The sequence below is a fragment of the Clytia hemisphaerica genome, unplaced genomic scaffold (assembly GCF_902728285.1).
Source record: "Clytia hemisphaerica strain Z4C2 unplaced genomic scaffold, Clytia hemisphaerica genome assembly, whole genome shotgun sequence".
Taxonomy (NCBI): domain Eukaryota; kingdom Metazoa; phylum Cnidaria; class Hydrozoa; order Leptothecata; family Clytiidae; genus Clytia; species Clytia hemisphaerica.
This window is the reverse complement of record NW_027104200.1, coordinates 597,472-617,396: the sequence shown is the minus strand read 5'-3', so window position 1 is coordinate 617,396 and position 19,925 is coordinate 597,472. Positions and strand designations below refer to the sequence as shown.

At 35.6% G+C, this 19,925-nt stretch overlaps 1 protein-coding gene across 1 annotated transcript; it reads right to left on the bottom strand.

Annotated features, from left to right (window-relative positions):
* Positions 1-674: 674 nt before the first annotated feature.
* LOC136815224 (HMG domain-containing protein 3-like) lies at positions 675-16,805 on the bottom strand. Its single transcript, XM_067071669.1, has 11 exons — positions 16,721-16,805; positions 7,792-8,414; positions 6,920-7,376; positions 6,421-6,557; positions 5,939-6,118; positions 4,862-4,991; positions 4,448-4,591; positions 3,797-3,927; positions 2,440-2,565; positions 1,826-2,044; positions 675-1,245 (listed from the first exon to the last, which is right to left on the bottom strand). Exons 2-11 carry the CDS (start codon positions 8,404-8,406, stop codon positions 934-936), a joined length of 2,451 nt encoding a protein of 816 aa, XP_066927770.1. The 5' UTR covers positions 8,407-8,414; positions 16,721-16,805; the 3' UTR covers positions 675-933.
* Positions 16,806-19,925: the final 3,120 nt, after the last annotated feature.

The following is a 19,925-nucleotide window of genomic DNA, read 5'->3' as shown; positions in this document are numbered from 1 at the left end:
TCTTTCGATAGCTATCTACCCGAAGGTAGGGGAGGGCGCCACTCTTTCTCCCTGAATTGCTCCACTTACCCTTGATCCTTCTCTTAATTGCTGAGTATCAAGCAGAGAGGCATCAAGTACCATTTTGGTAATCTTTGGTATGACCCGGCTTGGGGTTAAACCCACAACCTTGCACACCGTAGCCGGATGCTCTATACCACTGAACTACGGTCGCTAAGAACTCTCTTTAACACGAGTTCAAAAGCTAGAAATCGCAAGGCCTGTGGAACATGAAGCCTGAAAATGGTAATTTAATTTAGTTTAATCTCCTATGTAGGTTTTGAAGTCTCAGTTCTTTTCTACACGCCATTCACAAGCTACGTGACGCATACATACGTTTGTTTTCTACACAAAGGCGCCTAATTAAAAGTAAAATTTACCGCCAATGTAAATGGCTAACACTTATTGGAGGCTTAAAAGGGTGAAAAATCTTATAAAGTAAACGGTAAAACGAACTCTTGAGTCAGTAAATATATTGAAGGTCGGGTACTTCCTAAGGGCATCATTTAACAAGTCCCTTACCATTTGCCTAACAGCATTTCAAAGCAAAAGAAAGAATAACTCTCTCCCCAGCTCTCCCCTTTCGACGCTTCTCGAGCAAAAGATTTGAAAAATTAGTTTGTTTATTCTTCTTTGTCAGCAAAGAGGCGCACCTTTACCATAGAAAAGAAAATCTTCTTAATAATTGTCACTTTTCCCAGAAAGATTCCAATAGAATAAAACTACGTTTGAGCTAATGAGAAGGGTCTTGTTCATCATTTTGCTGCACGACAAACCGCATCAATGAATCTCGAACGATTTTCTTTCCAGATGACTTTTCAAGTTCTCTTTTCTGTTTCATCACAATCTCTTCATTCTTGTAATAAGTGTGTAAATAATTATGAAATATATGCATCATGGCGTTATTTGGCATCGAAGCTGCTGTCTGTATCCTACGTTTATGTTTGGGATTAAAATTACAATTTTGGAAATTCTTTTTAATTTCTTTAGCCTGTTTACACAAATCAATGTTGTGAAATTTGCATAAATGTGATTTATGGTTGTTTGCTCTGTGTACGTTTCACCACAGACATATCTTCTGGCAGAGTTGGTCAAAGGGTGGGCGAACATCTGCATCATCGGGTTGTTCGGGCAAGATGGTAGCTGAAGTTGTGCTTGTGTGTTCTCTTGGTATTCTGTAGCTGTTAAATCTGGAACATCTAAAAACTTTCAAAGCGAAATATGAACGTTAATAGTATAACATTATTGCTTCACTTAAGACCAGTCTCCACTTTCGCGCGAAATGGGCGACAGTTTTTTGCCTGAAGAAAGTTCTACTTTTTTAATCCATTACGTCAATTTCGACCAATGGAATTGCATCATTTTTCAACCGACCAATGAGCTTACAAAAACGTCAAAAAGACCAGCCTTTTTAGGATAACCGATATATAAGCTACACTTTGATTAGAACTGTTTTTTATTTTCTAATAAGGTAAATTGAATAATGTTCCAGGGAAAGAATATGTTTCGATGCTCTTCATGTGTAAACATCATAAATAGGGTTACAATTAGAGAAGAATACATCAATAAAATAGGACGATTACTGAGTGGTCAAGGCATCAGTACTTCAAACCAGGAGGGGTTCCTGGCTTGAATCATCACTCCATCCGACTGTCCGTGGACCCCGTGAAAACATTCAGACTGTCCAAAAGCCCTAGATTACTAGGCTATCCGCGTAATATGTCAAGTCTACTTACTACCTTCCAGAGAAAATGAACAATAAACAAAACAAAAATTGGGTCCTTACTCCATTTGGTTCCTCGTAAACGACCGGCTTTTCAAAACAACCATTCAAATCACCCCAGTACCGTTCAGTCACCTCGGGGCACCTGTTTAACAAGTGTCGTGTAAAAGTACACGGAGTTTCGTGCATGAACAAGACAGGTGGATGTTTCAATGATAACCAAAGGTCGGCTGCATCTCTCACCGTCTCTGGGTACACCATAAATTTGGAGCAAACTGTGGTCTTTATTTAAACAAAAAGAAATGTGTTATTAGAAAGCAGATTTTCTCGTGCCCTACGAGGTTCGGAATTCACGAAGTGGCTCTAGTCTGGAGTCGTTTATATTTCGTACAATACAATATGGGTGTTATATATAATAATAAGATTTGTAACTCGATTATATTAAGTTGTACAATTTCTGCTATGTTTAAATTAACCATCTTGCTGGACTGTAGACTGAAATTTTTCCAAATTTTACTGAATTGCGAGACAGAAAAGCCTCTGAAAACTTAACTGAGAAAAAAATCCTTTTTGACTGGTCATTTTTGAGAGCATTAATTTTTACATTGAAATAGCCTTATTAAAAGGTAGAAAATAAACCCATAGGGGTTTTGAACCAATTTTTTGGAGAAACTTACACCATGAGTACAAGTCATGCGATAGAATCCACCTGTGTGGCCGGGTGTCTTGACAACGTTATGACATAATGATTTACCAGTGCAAAGACTGGTGTGCAGTTTCAAGAGACATGACTTCACTTGATCCTGAAACATGAAACAATTTATTGTATCAATATTTTCTGACGTTATAATGCACATCCACAAATATATTCTTTTTCAGGCTAACTGCTGACAGATTTCCCGTAAAAGTGTGTCCAGTCCACCATATTGTTTCTATTTCACCTTAAATTTTCGAACGTTTGAATTCCAAAACATTCGAATCACACTGTTGATGACCAGTATTAAAAACAAGATGGTGTCAGCACTTAGTCAGCACTTTTGGTCATTGAAAGTCTTCGTTTGAATACATATCAATACTCGTGTCAACAAAATCCACATGATAGGGGATCCAGTTCTAGATCACCAAAATCAAACGACATCTGATATAGAAATATGCATAGTCGAACGTGCGCAACGCACTGGGCTCAACTTCAGTGTCTTTAAATTATTCATAGACCCAATTGTAGACCCCCAGATATTCACCCAATGAAGAAAGTGTGCCAAATTTCAGCCAAAACTGACCATTTTTGAGGCCTGTAGGCAGCTCTAAAGTTTTAGCCTCGTTTTGGCGAAAAACTCGTCCCCACGCCCAAAAAATCAAAATGTTCAAAAAATGAAAAAAAACACCCCCAGATATTCACCTAAGGAACAAGTGTGCCAAATTTTTAGCCAAATCCGGCAATTTTGAAGTCTCCAGGCTGCCCCAAAGTTTTAGCCTCGTTTTGGTTAAAAACTTGTCCCCAGGCCCAAAAATCAAAATGTTCAAAAAATGAAAAAACACCCCCAGATATTCACCCAAGGAACAAGTGTGCCAAATTTCAGCCAAATCCGACCACTTTTGAAGTCTCCAGGCTCCCCCAAAGTTTTAGCCTCGTTTTGGTAAAAAATTCGTCCCCACGTCCCAAAAATCAAAATTTTCAAAAAAATGAAAAAAACATCCCCAGATATTCACCTGAGGAACAAGTGTGCCAAATTTCAGCCAAATCCAAGCATTCTTGAAGTCTCCATGCTGCCCCGAAGTTTCAGCCTCGTTTTGGCGAAAAACTCGTCCCCATGTCCCAAAAATCTAAATTTTTGAAAAATGAAAAAAAGCACCCCCAGATATTCACCCAAGGAACAAGTGTGCCAAATTTCAACCAAATCCAAGCATTTTTGAAGTCTCCAGGCTACCCTAGAGTTTTTGTGACAGACAGACAGACAGACATTGTCAGATTGTAGCTCAACTGAAGTTGAGAATAATCAACCTTGTCAGGAATTGAAGAAGTGAATTAATTACCTTCGATTTATTCATAGTTTGGATACCACATTCTTCGGCCAGTTGTTTCAAGATATGATCTTGCATTGTATCCAGACTTTGTATTGACAAACCGTGGTCATACATCATCTTCGAAAGCATCAATGCATCTCCTGTAAAGTCAAAAGAAGAAATGAGATCAATTATAATCGAATGTAGATAGAGAAATTAGTATTGTATACAGGAAAAAAAGAAGCAAATCATCTGAAAAATAAGATCACCATGGTGTGAAAAATACATTTTACGCCTTGGAACGTGCAAGAAATTCACCTGCATGGGAAAATCATTAACTTAACAAGGTGTGGAACGTATTTTTTAAACCTGAGTGTTTTATTCACTTTTTCCTGTATTTATTGCTTTTGTATATGTAAAGGAGCGATGGCCAAATGGTCTACGGAGTCAGTCCCTGAAACTTAAGGTTCCTGGTTTGAATCTCCGCTCCTTTCATTGTTTCCGTTCAGTTTATAGATATCTGAGCTGTGGACCCTGTGAAAACAATCGAAAGACTGTCTAAAAGCCCTAGATTACTGGGTTATCCACGTTAAATATAGACCCTATCTATCCAACCATCTAAGTGAGGGTCGAATTTATAAAATCTAGATTCCTGGACGAAGTCATAAACATTCAGCTAACCTTCAAGAACAGCTGAATCTTTCAACAAATCATTTTTCTTCTCTTTCTCTGTGTTGATTTCAATGGTTCGTTGCATGCTTGGTACCATCACTGGCACTTCATCCATAGTCAAAGAGAATGTACTGCGCGCTGTTGCAAATGTACCTTTAAGAAAAAGAAATTATGTATATTGGAAGACTTTGAAATCAGTATACTTCCCTAAAGATTCGTAATGTGTACTAGAAAACTCTAATGCTCTGAGAACTTAAAATTAAGTGTGATTTGTTTTGAGTGGAATGCTCCAAAAAATTCAGTAGCTTTTATAAATTATTTCCATAGAGAGAGCAACTGTGAAAATAACAAGAACACTCGAAAATAATAGATATAAGAAGATAGTAAAATTGTGCATCTGAAAATCTTCTTGTTACCGAGTACCTCTCTCAACTAGGTGCCATTTGATTCTCCTCAAACAGTTTTCAAGGAGCTCAGGAGGAGGGTTTATGGATGGACCAGTACCAAAAACTTGACTTGGTGGAGATGGCAAAGATGTCTTCTTTGTATCTATCTGGAAGAGACAAAAAAGACCTCTCAATAATGAACTGAGGTACTCGGGTAAGTTATGGCATGTCTCAAAAACTGAAAATTACCATAATTTTTAGATCGCATTAGTCGACAGAAAATGACCAAACAAATGACTGAACATGAAGGGTACTATGATGTAGTTTCTAACCTGATGTGTAACCTAATTGTTTTTTCGCTGATTTTCGCGAAAAACCGCAAAAACTGATTATTACGTAATAATCGATGACGTCATCAAAACTAAAAATTGAATTTCTCAAGAATGGTTTATCCAATTGTCTTCAAACTTTTACCAAAGATGTATCTTACTAAAGTCCATCACTTGGAAAAAAAATTTTTCCGAATTTTTGATGACGTCAGCAGGAAAAAAGGATTTTTCGTTTTTCACTAATTTCTGCTGACGTCATCAAAATTTTGAAAAAATTTTTTTTTCAAATGATTGACTTTAGTAAGATACATCTTTGGTGAAAGTTTGAAGACAATTGAATAAACCATTCTTGAGAAATTCAATTTTTAGTTTTGATGACGTCATCGATTATTACGTAATAATCAGTTTTTGCGGTTTTTCGCGAAAATCAGCGAAAAAACAATTAGGTTACACATCAGGTTAGAAACTACATCATAGTACCCTTCATGTTCAGTCATTTGTTTGGTCATTTTCTGTCGACTAATGCGATCTAAATATTATGGTAAATTTAAGACATGCCATAACTTACCCGAGTAGTTATAATAGTAAACCAAGAAACAAATGAATTGTCCGGGACATAAATAGGTGGAGGGTCTAAAATATAAATAATAGTGTGATGGGGTAATGAAAATCTTTCAAAAAATTAAAATTAAGCTACCAATTGGCGAAGTGGAGTAGCCACTCAAATGAGCTGCATTTTGAAATAAGGAATCCTTGAAAATTTATGACATGAATATAATACAAACATCTTTGAGAGCACAGCAATTCTTTTCGTTAGCTTCACCCATATAAGCTCTTCCAGCAATACCACATATGCCACAGATAACATCATTTAGATCTCGTTTAGTTAGAGCTTCGAACTTGTAAAAGCCGTCACATATCAAGTCCACTAAGTATCTAATTTCGTTGTATTTTGGACGGTTGGCCTGAATTGAAGAAATTAATATTTTATAAATAAATACTGATATTGAAGATTTTTCCTCGGCAAAGAAAGGTTCTATGAGTTATATGACAGTTTATTAAGGATTACAGCTTATACTTTTCCAACCAATCACCAATTACAGGATTGTCTCTCAATGACGGTGTAGAAAAATACGCAAAATTAAAAATAACACATAAAAATCTTTAAAAAGGACCTAGTTTTTTTGAGTCGGGTTATGTAATTAATTTTAAAGGCCTAAATGAGGGTGAAACCAAATTAATTCAGATATAAAGACTTCTTGTGTACCTCTTCCAATTTGTAGGAAAGGGCATCCAGCTTTGCACCAATGATGTGATATATTGATACTCCCTCTTTAAAGTAGCATCGAAATTCCAATAAAATATCCAGAGAAATGATAACTTTGTTGCAGATGTTGAATAATCCTAACATTCAAAATTGAATAGTTTAAAAATTTAATGATATACTATTTTGAAAAAAGAAGTCTTAAAAAGTGATTGTTTCATAAAAATTATGTACACAATTTTCTACACAGTCAATTGATACAATGAAACCGCTGAAAGTATTGAAGAGCCAGTAATCATACAATAGAGTCTCCATAACTCAAACACACATGGGAAATTTTGATGTTTATATAAAAGCATTGTTAACTGAAGAGACAAGAAAACTTGTTCGATTTATAGAGGCATGTGGGTTATAGAGATATGTTAAAGAGTTTCCCACTGAAATAGAATATATATATTGATCAGTTTTATAACTTTCAATGATAAAAAAAGTTAAGGGTTACCATTTTTAAAAGGATATGCCACATGTGCTGCTTTGCAGTCTTTGCTACTGCATTTTTTCATTTTGATATCCACTTTGACAAAAGAATGAAGGTTTGTTATCAAATAACCATTTCCATTGGTACTCCTTGTTCCCTGGGGAAACACAGAATCTCCAAGTGGAGATTGACATAACGTACACTTTGTTTCGTGTGGCTCAAAAGATAAACGTTCATTTTTACGTATGACAAGTAAATAGTATTGATTTAAAGTTAGTGGTGGAATAGTGTAAGGAATTTCTTTATTGGCTTGTATTTGCATAGTATTTTTCAATTGCCGTGATTGCCCATCTTCATCCACAGTCTTTTTTGATGCAGGAACAGGATCTTGTTGTGGTTGACCAGGATAATTGCCTGTCTCAAACAAATTCCTTGCTAACAGGACAAGGTTGCGATGAAGACATACCTTTCGATCTGATGCCTAAAATTGATGAAATAAGTAATTGTGTTCGTGTGACTCATTAAAATATTTCGCTGAGTCAAAAATGATAAATGTCTGAAGGAATTTAAGTAACTATTGGCGCATGGTTGAAGAATTACAACCAGCAACTGCCTACTAATACTATTTTAGAGACTGTATTGCAGAGGTAGAGATATGGCTATGGTGCGCAAGGTTGTGGGTTCAAAAATTCCCAAAAGCAAAATGGTAGATTCCCCTCTGCTTGATAATCAGCAATTAAGAGAAGGATCAAGGGTAAGCAAAGTAATCCAGGGAGAAAGTGGTACCCTCCTCTTCCAAGCTAGTGAAATAGAAGCAGACTTACTTATACTTAATACTGTTTTGTGAATTAAATCAAAAAAATGAAAATTAGCTCCTGGAAAATGAAAACAATCACCTGCTTTATGACTTTTCCTTTGCAATCAGCATGTGTACAAAGCAATTCATGTTTTCCATCTTTGTGTATACTCAATGTAACATGTGTATATTTGACAGAATGTCCGTGAATTTTACCAATAACTGCATAAGATTTCTTGCTGATTTTGATTACAGTTGGATAGTCAACAATTTGGATCTCTGACATCTCCCTTTGTAAACCAAGATCAGTAGTGAATTTTGCCAATTGATCAAGTTCAAAATATTTAATTCTATACAATGCAGTTGATATCGGTATCGTCATATGATCACATTTGAATTCAGAAACTTTGCCACTTGTCACTAAACTTGTTCTATATTGTAAACAGCGGTTATCATAGCATATCTTATGGTCTTTCCCAATAAAACAGAATTTACGGTCCCCTTTAGGTGACACTCTAATTGAAAGAAGTTTTTCACCATTAGGTTGCTCATAAATACAAACTGAGCTTGGATCAGCAGTGGAAACAACAACCTTTTCTGTGAAACTTCCTCCAAGATGATTCCCACATGGACAAAATTTTGGTTTCTTACGATTGCTGTATTCCTTGAAACAAACTTTACAGGCCCCTAGGCCCCTTTTAGAGCCTGTTGCCATTTCGTAGTCTGAAAAATAAAAAAGGGTAATTAGAAAATAAAATAAGATGAATATCTTGCTTCTAGAGAAGGGCCTCTCACATTGAGCTTGAGATTGTAAAAAAGGTGAAAGGAATTAGGATACTGTACTTGTTTCATAGAATTTTAAATTGGTGAAGAAAAAAATTTTAACATTACTTTAAAAAAAGGAGGTTCAAACATCAAATCAAAACACTACTGAAGATTTTGTCTTTATTTATGCCGCCTAGGTCCTGCAATATTTGTTATTATCTTTTTTTAAACAAAGCTATCTTTATTAAAACAACACTATCTTTATTAAAACTATACTATCTTTAATTAGTTAAACCACATTATCTTTTTGAGACTTATTTAAAAGTTTTGTTAAAATAATGAGAATGCTGGTTTAACGTTATTCTCATGGAATTGCTGGCAACCAAGTAAACTTTTTACTCGAGCACTTATCTATCTACCTATAACTCATAAATCATATAATAGATTCTATTTGGATTTAATTGCTTTTAAAGCAATAACCTGATTCTCACCAATATGTTTAACTGCATATTAATTTCAAAGCTCCCAAGGGGCTATATTTGAACCTTTTTGATAGGAAATAAAGTCACTTATTTCCCATTCAAAATGTGTAACCGCATTGTCTTCACATAAACTGCTAGATTTTTTAATAGTGGTTTAATCAAAATGGGGGATTTTTAAAACTTTCTATCTTTTTTCTCAAACCCCTGTAGCTATGGGCAAGCACCCCTTTGCTAAGATTTTTGTTTGAAATCGAAACTGAAACCATTGAAAACGAAAGTTTTAGTCTAAACTGTAATGTGAAACCACAATTATGAAAAGACACTCCCCAAAACGCCTCCTTAATTTTTTTTTGAATAATCATTGCAACATTGAACATACAAACAGTTAGGGAAGCCATCTAGGACCCACCAGCAAAATCTAAATTAAATTTGTAAACTCAAGTTTCTTGCCATCTTCCATCAAAAACAACAATTACTACTTTCCAAAGCCGGAAACCAAAATAAATTATTTTGGATCTATCTAAAATGGTGGATGGAGTTGCAAGACAAAGACACTCGTTGCTTGGAGGGAGGTTACGCCAAAACGCCCACAATTATCATCCAATTCCTCAGTAATCTAAGTTCATTTTTCTGCAATATTCAATTACCTTCTTATCCAAAGTGGATGCCTTTTTATTAAATTCTAGATTTTATTATATTTAGATAGATTTTATTTTATTACCATTTTATTTTACATTCAGGAAATTGTACGTATGTACCCTCTGAATTATTGAATAGAAATAGAATAGAAAAAGAACAGAAGGTGATTTAGTTGCCGAGCGAGTTAACTCATGCACTCCACACTGAAGCACGCAACGAACATTGAATTTCAGTGAATATCAATAATTATAAGAATATTTCAAGTGTAAATGTTTCTAACTGATTATGCATGTCTGACTGTGTCTCTAAAGTTCAGAAAGTCTATCAACAAGAGTTCATGCAGACTCTTCCAAACTATTCTGTATATATCAGACTAACCTTCCCTGCACCAAGCTCTATCAGTGCAGCTGGAACCTCGATATTCCAGGATTAGAAAAAGCTATACCTGTTATCTTTTTTCTTTAAAGAATCAACAAGCTATCAACATAGATAAATTCCTCACATTTCCTCAGAAACTTTTAAAGTTATCTGCCATTATGACTTTCTTGAAGCTGTTCCGAAATTAACCAATCGGGTTATGTATCGGAATTCTTATGGGAGTTCTTTTCCGAGATTTGTAAAATAGCTGACTCGGCAAAAAAACTTTTACCGGGGGTTTGAGAAAAAACAGAACTGCTATCGTTTGTTTTTTATCTAACCATATATTTATATTTGCGCTCAAAAATACTTAAATAAATAAGTTAATAATATTCAATATACTATTTGTATCTCTCAGAAAATAAACACTTACAGAAGGACATACTTTATCATTTGGAATACCCTCCTATTTGGACCATCTATCGTGAGCACAAAATAAGACAGAAACTATGTAGCACCCTCAGTAAAGATTGCCGCCTCATCTTTATTCGTCCGTGCTAGAACGCAAGTTTATCATTTTTTTCTTTCGCGCTCAAGGGGAAAAGGAAAGTGATTGATATTCTTTGAAGGAAAAATGTCAGAAACAAACCCAACTTCCCAAAGACCAAAGATGTATTTTGTTGTTGAGAATCTATCCTGTGAAGATGAAAAAATTTCTGCAATGTGTTTTTTATGGAACACTGAAAGACTCTATATTTCGATCTTCCATTTTTTTTAAGGTAAAGAGGTTGTGAGATTTTGGCTAGCCAGGCAAAAATTGCTAGAAAGCTGGTAAAATAGTAATCCTCAAAAATCCAGCCTCACTGTTTATAACTCTAGAACTTTTATTATTGGTTTTTTCTAAAATTTTGAGCTTGGATTCGCAGGGTAGGACATTCCCACGTTGGAGAAGCAAAAAAATGAAAAAAATACATGAAAATGAAAGAACTACCGTCAACTGCTCTAACTTGAGACAATTGGTCGAAACATGGGACTTGTTGATATCTGGCTTGCAGTATTTTCACTTACTGTTAAACCTCTTTGACAACAAATTTGTTTTGATAACTCCACTTCGTTCCTCTTAGAGGGCACACACACTCGCGTGTGTTCCACTACTGATTTTTTTCATATTTCGCCAATTTTTTCATATCAGGAAATTAGGGGAATTTTCCAACAAAGGGAAATTTTTCGTCCCAATTTTCCAAAAAGAAATTTTGCCATTCTGTTTTTTTTTTTAAAGGTGAATTTTTTTTCAGGAAACCGGAAAATTGTTGGAAATGCAGGAGGATGTGGGAGACTTGACTGAATTTTCATCCCCCTTCTGTTTTTCCACTTCCTATCTCTCTATCTCCTTTTCTATTTTCTGACTTTCTGAGACTTGTTTTCTGATTTCTACTAACTTTTCTATGAATTTGATATTTCAAACTTTCTCCAAATATCGACCCGACCGGGATTTGAACCCACTAAATGAAAGAATCTCTGTTCAGAAACCCAGCGCGCTATCCATTGAGCCACACTCACACATCAGAATACAAAATTTGTAATTTAATGTTATTATAATATGGGTAAAAGTACCCCTTTTTTAACCTGACTGAAATTCGAGCTGTTACTAGCAACCCTGCGGGGCCCACAAGGCGCCAAGTATGCACCCGGCACAGTGACAAACCGTTACTAGCAACCCTGACCCTACTTAACTGTTAGTTAATCAATTCCAAACAACAAAACCCTCGGAAACACAAAATCGTAGATAGGAAAAAAACATATTCGACTGACGGTCAATTTTTATCAACTTCCGTCCAATGCGGGAGAGTTGACAGCTATGCCAGTGTTATATACTGTATATACTGGTGGAAAGCTAAGATCACGGGCTTTCTTTAAGTAAAAACTGGAGCACTTAAGCATATACATAGAAAAAAAGTGAGAAGGGTTCAAAGTTCAAGGAAAAATGAAACATTTGGTTTGACGATGTTAATAACACAAAAGTTGCGTCGTGACATAAGACTTTGCTTTGGAGCTGCTAACTTCTTTCATTTGTGTGTAGTCCCATTTTATAAGATTGATGATAAAAACATTGTAGGTATCACAGCGCAAGCAGACATTGCAACGCTGCAGATGCGAGCTGCCGAGCCATGGTGTATACCACGACACACGGGAGAACGGACAACGGATGTCTTCACGCAGGTGTTGTAGAACATCTTTAAGTGTCTCAGCACACCACAATCACAATGTCTGGAATATCTACCCATACTCTTGTATCAGAGTTATGGTACCCAATTTCCCTCACATGGCATGGGTTGACCCGGGCGAAGGAGCATTCACTTGCCAAGTGAATCGTAACGTAGTGCCATCCATCATGTCATGATGATGGTAGGTATTGAACTACTCGGACAGTCAGTACCTTTAGCCAAATTAGGAACATTTTTCTTACTTTTACTAGTATTCCTATTAGGAATCTTATTCCTAATTAGGAGGAAAAAAATTCCTTATTAGGAAGAAATATTTAAAAGTTTAATATCTCTGAAACAAGCTACATTCGCAAATTCCAAGTATGACCAATAGATTTGGTATACCAAATATGATAATTGTGCAAAAAATTGAAAAATTTCATTCGCGGATGGTGGAATTATTAACGCCCCAAAAAAATAATTCCAAATTAGGAACGAACTGCCGTTTTTAAGAGAGCTGTCCATATTCTTTGACAACGCAAGACGCCAAATTGACGTTATGAGGGGGTGGGGGGGTTTTAAAGTTAAGTTTGACGTTATAAGAAATCAAAGGTATACCTTTTTTGTGAAAATCGGCAATATTCGTTTTACCACCAACCACTATACTTTTTAAGCTGTTGAAAATATATTTGTGTATGAATTACATGAAAATTTGCATAATTCCATTGGTTCGCGCTATGATATGATTACATCATATTTTCACTGTTTGCGCGATCGAGCGACCACATCGCACAAGTGGGCAAAGAAGATGGTACGCCTAAAGCACAGCAGGGACCTAGAGCCAAGTGGAGCTTTTAATTTCTTTTTAAATAAAGGTCATTACAGTAGTTAAAAGAACACATACCCTGAAGTCGTGTATCTTGCATCAGATGACTGATCAATCAAAGCAGCAAAATTCCAAAACAAATGAACTAAGCAGCTCCGCTCGCAGCTCTACTCTACCATTTTCCTTTGATTAACTTTGTATAGACCTTTTTTTAAAGAGGCAGCCATGTTGAATAATTATGTACTACAGCATAAAAACAATGATACAGCCATGCATAATTATTAAAATATGCATAATACAGTAATTATGCATGGCTGTATCATTGTTTTTATGCTGGAGTACATAATTATTCAACATGGCTGCCTCTTTAAAAAAAGGTCTATTTTAAAGACCAGCCAGGTCATTTATTTGTGGGATATGCATTTTAGCCTCCACTGATGCAAGTTACCCAATCTCACGGTATACACTTTAACGCCAATTTGACGTTATGCGTTGTCAAATGGAATATGGATGGGTCCCATTATTACCACGAAGAAAAACAGAAAGCGAGTTTCCCGCGTTTTATAAATAAATGTCAATTTTACACCGGGAGAAGCAGGGGGGGGGTCATACAGTTAGTACCAGACACGTTGACGGTTAGTACCGTGGTGGGTCATTTTCATTTTAAGGATTTTGCAGTTAGTACCTACTGGGTACTAACTGCTGAAAGGGGGTGGTATCTCAGAATTTTTCAAAAAATCAATTAGTACTTTAGGGTACTAACTGCTGAAAGGGGGCGGTATCTCAGAATTTTTCAAAAAATCAATTAGTACTTTAGGATACTAAGTGCTTGAAAATGGGTTGCTGTCTACTGTCTGCCTTTTAAAAAAAGTCTCAGCTGAAATATTTTGACATTACTCACTCAAATGTTTTTACCTTACAATGTCTTCTAATTTTACAATGAACAACAGACACTTTGCAGTGTCTTCTATTCACAGGATGAAAGACACACCCGACACGCCACATTTGATTTCATTTGTTTTGATACAGTTTGATTTTGTAGTGTCTTCTTTTTTTGATAACAAGAGATTTGACTGGATTTGATGCAAAAGTCAGACGGCTGATTTGAACATATTTGAAGAGGTCTTATAAACTTTTAGTGAAGTTAGAGATGTTTAAAATCACAATGCTTTAAAGCTTTCTGCTTTGACGTGGCGCTTTTTATAGAAAGTCCTGAAAAGGGTTTGTATAACTTCTACCTTTCTGAAATTTAGGCAATTCTTACAAACATTTTTTAATTAACTTAAATTGTATGTATATCAATGCTAATATAAGCAATTCTTCTTTTCCTCCATTCTTTCTCCTTTTCTTTTCATCAAACACGACTATGAGTATGACTTTATGAGAGTGAAATAAGCTTTTTCTGTACAAAACGTTAAACTTATAGGCTATGTTACGGAGACTCTGGCCATGCCTATAAGAAGATTATTGGCAAAGGGCAACATAACTATAAATTATTCTTGTTCATTTTATCTACTTCAAAAATGTTTTTATTTAGATAAGATACTGTAGGATATATGAAGATTTCGTTTCTTTAGTTTCTATTATTGATGTTTCTAAAAAATAGTTCTTGTATCTTCAGATGTTAAAAAGAAAGTCCTGTTAGTTTGAGCTTTAAACCATAGTAGTTATTAATTATACCAAAGCACAAAAAAGGTTTTTTTATGACTGTTTATGAGCTTATTCCGGGTCATATAGAGCCGAAAACAGGGGGAATCATTCTTTTCTATGTAAAACAAATAGTATCAGAGGCAGTCAGAGGTGCTTACTGCTTAATTAGGGGTGGTATTCAATTTTGGACCCCAAATGCAGTTAGTACTTTAGGGTACTAACTACAGAAGGGTGGTGGGTGTATTTCAAAATTTGGATTTTGCAGTTAGTACACATAGTGTCTGGTACTAACTGCATGACCCCCCCCCCCTGGGAGAAGTGAAGTTTTATCTAGTAGGGATTATAGCTTGGTCCCCCGAGCAAGTCAAGAGCTCAATCTTTCTTCCCTACCTAAATGGGATGGTAAGTACTTTTTAACGTGTGATTTTTTCTATTTCTGGAGAAAATCTAGGTATTTGCTTCATATTCCTAATAGACCTTTTCGCCTTTCCATCCGCCATATTGAATTGTATGCAAAAATTATGGTGGCCGAATTGCCGTGGTGAAATTCCCTTAGAAAGTATGCAAAACATATGCAAAATGAAAGTATTAATTAAAAACTTACATGCATAATTGGCATTATATTAAAGTGTAATCTTGTAGAAGAAAGATTAAATTTGCTTCTCTTGAAAACTAAAAACAATTATATTCACTCATCTCTTAGAACAAGCACTTCAAAAGACCATAACATTAGACAGAAAATCAAACTGAAAATTCACCCGCGAAGGTAAAAAACAATCCTTATTCGGCTGATGGCAAATTATTCTCCTGGGAATTGAGCCGCCAAATGATAAAATCAAAACATTGATAAAGTGTGACGTCATAATTACTACTTTCAGTTTGTGTGTTTTGAAAAGTGATGTGTGTACTCCGTCTTCGTGGAATTTTTTAATGGCATGAAAACAGAATATGCAATGTCTTTAAGAACAAATTCCTAAAAGGCTTTTGTTGTTCTGTAAATATTTCCTTTTGGATTAAGAAATCCCATCTTTTATTGTTCTAATGATCAGGCTGCATCGTTTGAGGCGTGTGATAGCACGCGCACACCTCCACGCCACACACACCTAAAATCTTTGAGGAGAGTGATTAATCACACGCCATAAATTTGGATTTTACTACTTAAAGTTATGCATAGCACTCCTTATCACACGCCTAAAGTACTTTTTAGGAGTGCGATTGACCACACGCCTGGAATTTTTGAAATGACAAAGCCTGAATGATTATAATATTTATTTATAAGATGCTTTGTTGTCTTTTTAATCTTTGTGTAAACTTGCATATGTTTTGCATACATTCCAACTAAATCCAACCACGGCATTTTCGTTCCTGTATTTTTGCATACAATTCAAGATGGCGGACGGAAAGGCGAAAAGGTCTATTAGGAATTTTTTTCTTACTAGTAAAAGTAAGAAAAAGGTTCCTAAGGCCATTCGTAAAAAATCCCTTTGTTCCCGTCGTTCCAACCATCAAAAAGTGGGTCGGTCGGTCAGTTGGGCGAAAAATATTTTTTGTTTGAACGAAACAGTCCAAGAGGGTGGAATTTTCCTTTTAGAAAAGGGTGGTAAACGAACGTTTGGTCACCCTAAGCCTCTTTTTCACTTCACAAAAGCTCTGCTGGTTTGTTTTGATGCTTCCATATAGTCCGCAATGAAAAATCGGACTTGAAAATCAGGAAAAAACGAAATTAACGGATTTTGAATTGTTTTTTTGGGTGAGATTAGCGTTTGCTCTTTCTCTCAAAAAAGAAAACATGGAGGGTGATGGTGGAGTTTCAGCTGTCAGGAAAAATGGTTTCCAACTCTCCGACTCTAATTTTTCAGTAGAAATCACGGTCGGTCGGGTGACATGAACCAAACATAACAATTTTTTAAGAACGGCCTAAATTTTGCTAAAAGGTACTGACTGTCGGAGGCGGGCCTCCTGGACAGAAGTCAAGCACGATAACCACTATAACACTACGCCTATGTTTATGTCTATGATATAGTATAAAAACAGGTGAAAATCTAAATTGAATTTTCCCTACTGATATGGTTTAGTCGAACAGAGACAAAAGCGAACTTTTTTTACCTGATCGTGTGGGTTGGCTGTATGGACTCCCGCCCAGTCGGGCCCGATTGTATGCTTGTAAATGAGACAGACAGACTTCATCTTTTTCAGCATGAAGCCGACTGTCCATGCTGTTGAAAACGAAAGTGAAACTAGAATCTTATAATTACGTAAGGTCTCCGCCTTTGATCTTATATTTCCATAAGGAATTTAAGTCAAAAATGGATAAATAATAGATTCAGGAAACTTAAAAAGCTTCACAAAGTTAAAATATACATTTCATTTTGAGATAAAGTAATGAGTATTCTAGTTTTCTTTTGGGAGTAAAATGTTTTTTTTCAAATAACAGACGAGGAGGAGAGTAGGATACAAGATATCGCATCCAGTGAAACATGTCAAAACAATCCTCCGGCAAATTCGGTAAAAATCACGAAAAAATCTGACTGGACTGGTTGATGACAGATGACAAGGCAAATCAGATGAAGATGGATTCTGTTTTTGAGAGGATGGTTTGTCTTTCCTTTCTAACTATATACCACAAGTCAGTATTTTTGAAACTATTTTACTAGGAGAATTTTTGTTTTCTATTTACACTCTTTTTTGTCGAAGATCCCTAATTGGTTGAAATTTAAAAAAGACTTTCCGATGGGGAGTATCTTATCAGTATAGACTAAAACTCCTATATCAAGATTACAGGATTTGCAGTGCGGGCCAATTTTACTTTCGTTTTCAGTGGTTTCATTTTTGATTTCAAGCCAACATCTTAGCAACGGGGTGCTCAACCCATAGCTACAGGGGTTTGTGCAAAAAAACAAACATCCCCCATTTCGATTAAAACAATAAAAAATGAAACTTTCCATGTTTTACTTTTTTGCACAAATTCTTCAAAATGAAAGTATTTCAGGTCAGGTTTTAAGTTTTTCTTTTACTCTTTCACTCTGTTACTCTTATTGAAGATGAAAAAATAGTCTACACCTTAGGATCAGGGATTAAAACAAATAAAAGGGATGTTATGAAGGGTGAGATTTTACAGGTGATATCAGGCAAGGCACTGAAATGAAAGGCCACAGGTGCCGAAAAAAAGGGCCATGTGGAATGCAGCAATCTTACTAGTGGAAATTAGATGAATAGTTTAAGGAGGAGTGTCATGAAGCAAGCAGTAGAAGAGACCACTTATCGTTTTTGTTGCAAATTTCAATATAAACTTCTCACAGAGATCACTTGTCAATGTGTTTTGTCAACTTGTCAGTATTGTATTGTTGCAGATGGAAAGATAAAAAAAAGAGTTAAGATAGCTTAGTTTCTAATCCTGATACCGTAGAGTCGTCTAATCTCGACATACGTCTTGCTGCAATCTCGACACCGGATCTGTAAAATAATCAAAACAAACCTTGAATGAAATTCTTGGTATCATTCTTATCGAACAAGTTCATCCATCAAACTAGAAGTTCAGTAAACATTGCAATCCTTTCAATTAAAAAAAACAGCCAAATTATAAGCAGTTTCACACAACACACGAAACGCATGCAAACTTCCTCGTAACTTTCTCGTGTCCATCATTAAAATTTTACAACTTTATTACGCTTCAAGTCACGTGGTAAAAATAATTCGCGCGCTTAGCCTGGTTTCCCCTTCCTTATATATAAAAACACACGCTCTAGGCGCTAACAGGCCGCACGCCGTGATGGCCAGTATGGCGGTCACATTAAATTCAAAAGGAAACCAGGTTCTTTTTATTATTTTCGGTTCACGGTAAAAATGTCTACTAAAAAATTCCTCGCGTGCAAAATGTTGTGTTGTTGTGATTTGGACATCTTCGTTGAAAGTATGCTAATTAGTTTTTAGCGATTACTACATCGTTAAAGTTTTCTTTTCAAATATAAGTAATAACACTTCACATTTCTCATATTATATTAACAATCTGTGACGTGGATTGAGAGAGAGAACAATTTAGTGATTGATTGATAACTTTGGTATGTATTTGTTTATGTTTGATTTTTTATTTCAAAGACCAGCCTACAGCTATGTCGAGATTGCAAGACGTATGTCGATATTAAACGACTCTACGGTATTCTGTACAGTAGGAGTTAAATCTAGACTGTTCACAGCAGCCACTGAGAACAAGAAACCACTTTCGTTTTTATTGCAGATTTTGATATGAACATTGCATGGGGAATACTTTTGTCAATGTGTATTATGTATGTGTCAAGTATGTAAGCATATTATTTCCAATAAATGCACCCTTCTTTTAAATGCCCCCTTGAATAAACTCCCTCTTCAAATAAATGCCTCCCCTCTACGAGGCTTATTCATTGAAACAAGTATAATATAAAGGAAAAATTTGATACTGATAGTCATACTATTCTTTTAGCATTTAAATTCATTTGGATTCGTGTCTACTTCTCTAATTTAATTTTGTACTCTAACAATAATGAAAAGGCAAAATGAGGTTCCCATTCACTTTATTGTAGTGAATTTAGCTTGGGTATAGATTATTTGATAAATGCCCCTTTCTTTCTTTCTTTCTTTCTTTTAAACACCTTCCTCAAATAAAGGCCCTTCTTGAAACCAAATTATTTGATAAACAACCGGGGTGTTTGTAATATGGTTGTGAAACTGTTTCATTTGCCGCTACCTCATTGGTTTGAACATTTCAGTCTAACATTTCAGTTTCTAATCCCAAATGGTTTTGCATTTCTCCCAAAAGAATAGTTGAATGTTTGAGAGCTAATAGTCCGATAGTGAAACTTACTGACCCAGCAGTGTTGGTTTTACTGTAGCATACTTCCTCTAATTATACCAAAATCAGCCAAATTAGACAGAAGAGCCTACTTTGGAGGCCTATTTTTCAGCGTTATGGCTCAGATTTGTAGCGGGAGGTGGCAATGGTGTTTGTTATTTTAAGAATATTTGTGGCTTGTTGAAACATTTTCAATAACCTAACTTGTGTATTCAACCCATGTAGAGCTTGTAATGGGTGCAACTTGCCCTTCTTTCAATAGAAAGATAATAATAAGAACATAAGATGCCATTTGCTGTTGAGTTAGTAGTTTTTCAAAATGTCAATTTTTGTTAAGGACATCTGAAGTGTGAAAGCTTTCTTAGCACCCCTTCTTTTAGTCAACCATTCTTAAAAGGTATCTATTGAGGGGCTTTGCCCCTTCTTGTTACCACCGCGCCACTGTCATATATAAGTATTTAGCTGAAAACATATATTTTTCTGAAT

What these genes read in the sequence shown, in the direction of transcription:
- LOC136815224 (XM_067071669.1), bottom strand. Translation starts at nt 8,406, where the DNA reads ATGGCAACAGGCTCTAAAAGGGGCCTAGGGGCCTGTAAAGTTTGTTTC. An exon ending in GGCATATCCTTTTAAAAATG is followed by an intron (nt 6,558 to 6,919) that starts GTAACCCTTAAC and finishes TTTGAATGTTAG; the next exon opens with GATTATTCAACATCTGCAAC. An exon ending in TTTCCTACAAATTGGAAGAG is followed by an intron (nt 6,119 to 6,420) that starts GTACACAAGAAG and finishes TCTTCAATTCAG; the next exon opens with GCCAACCGTCCAAAATACAA.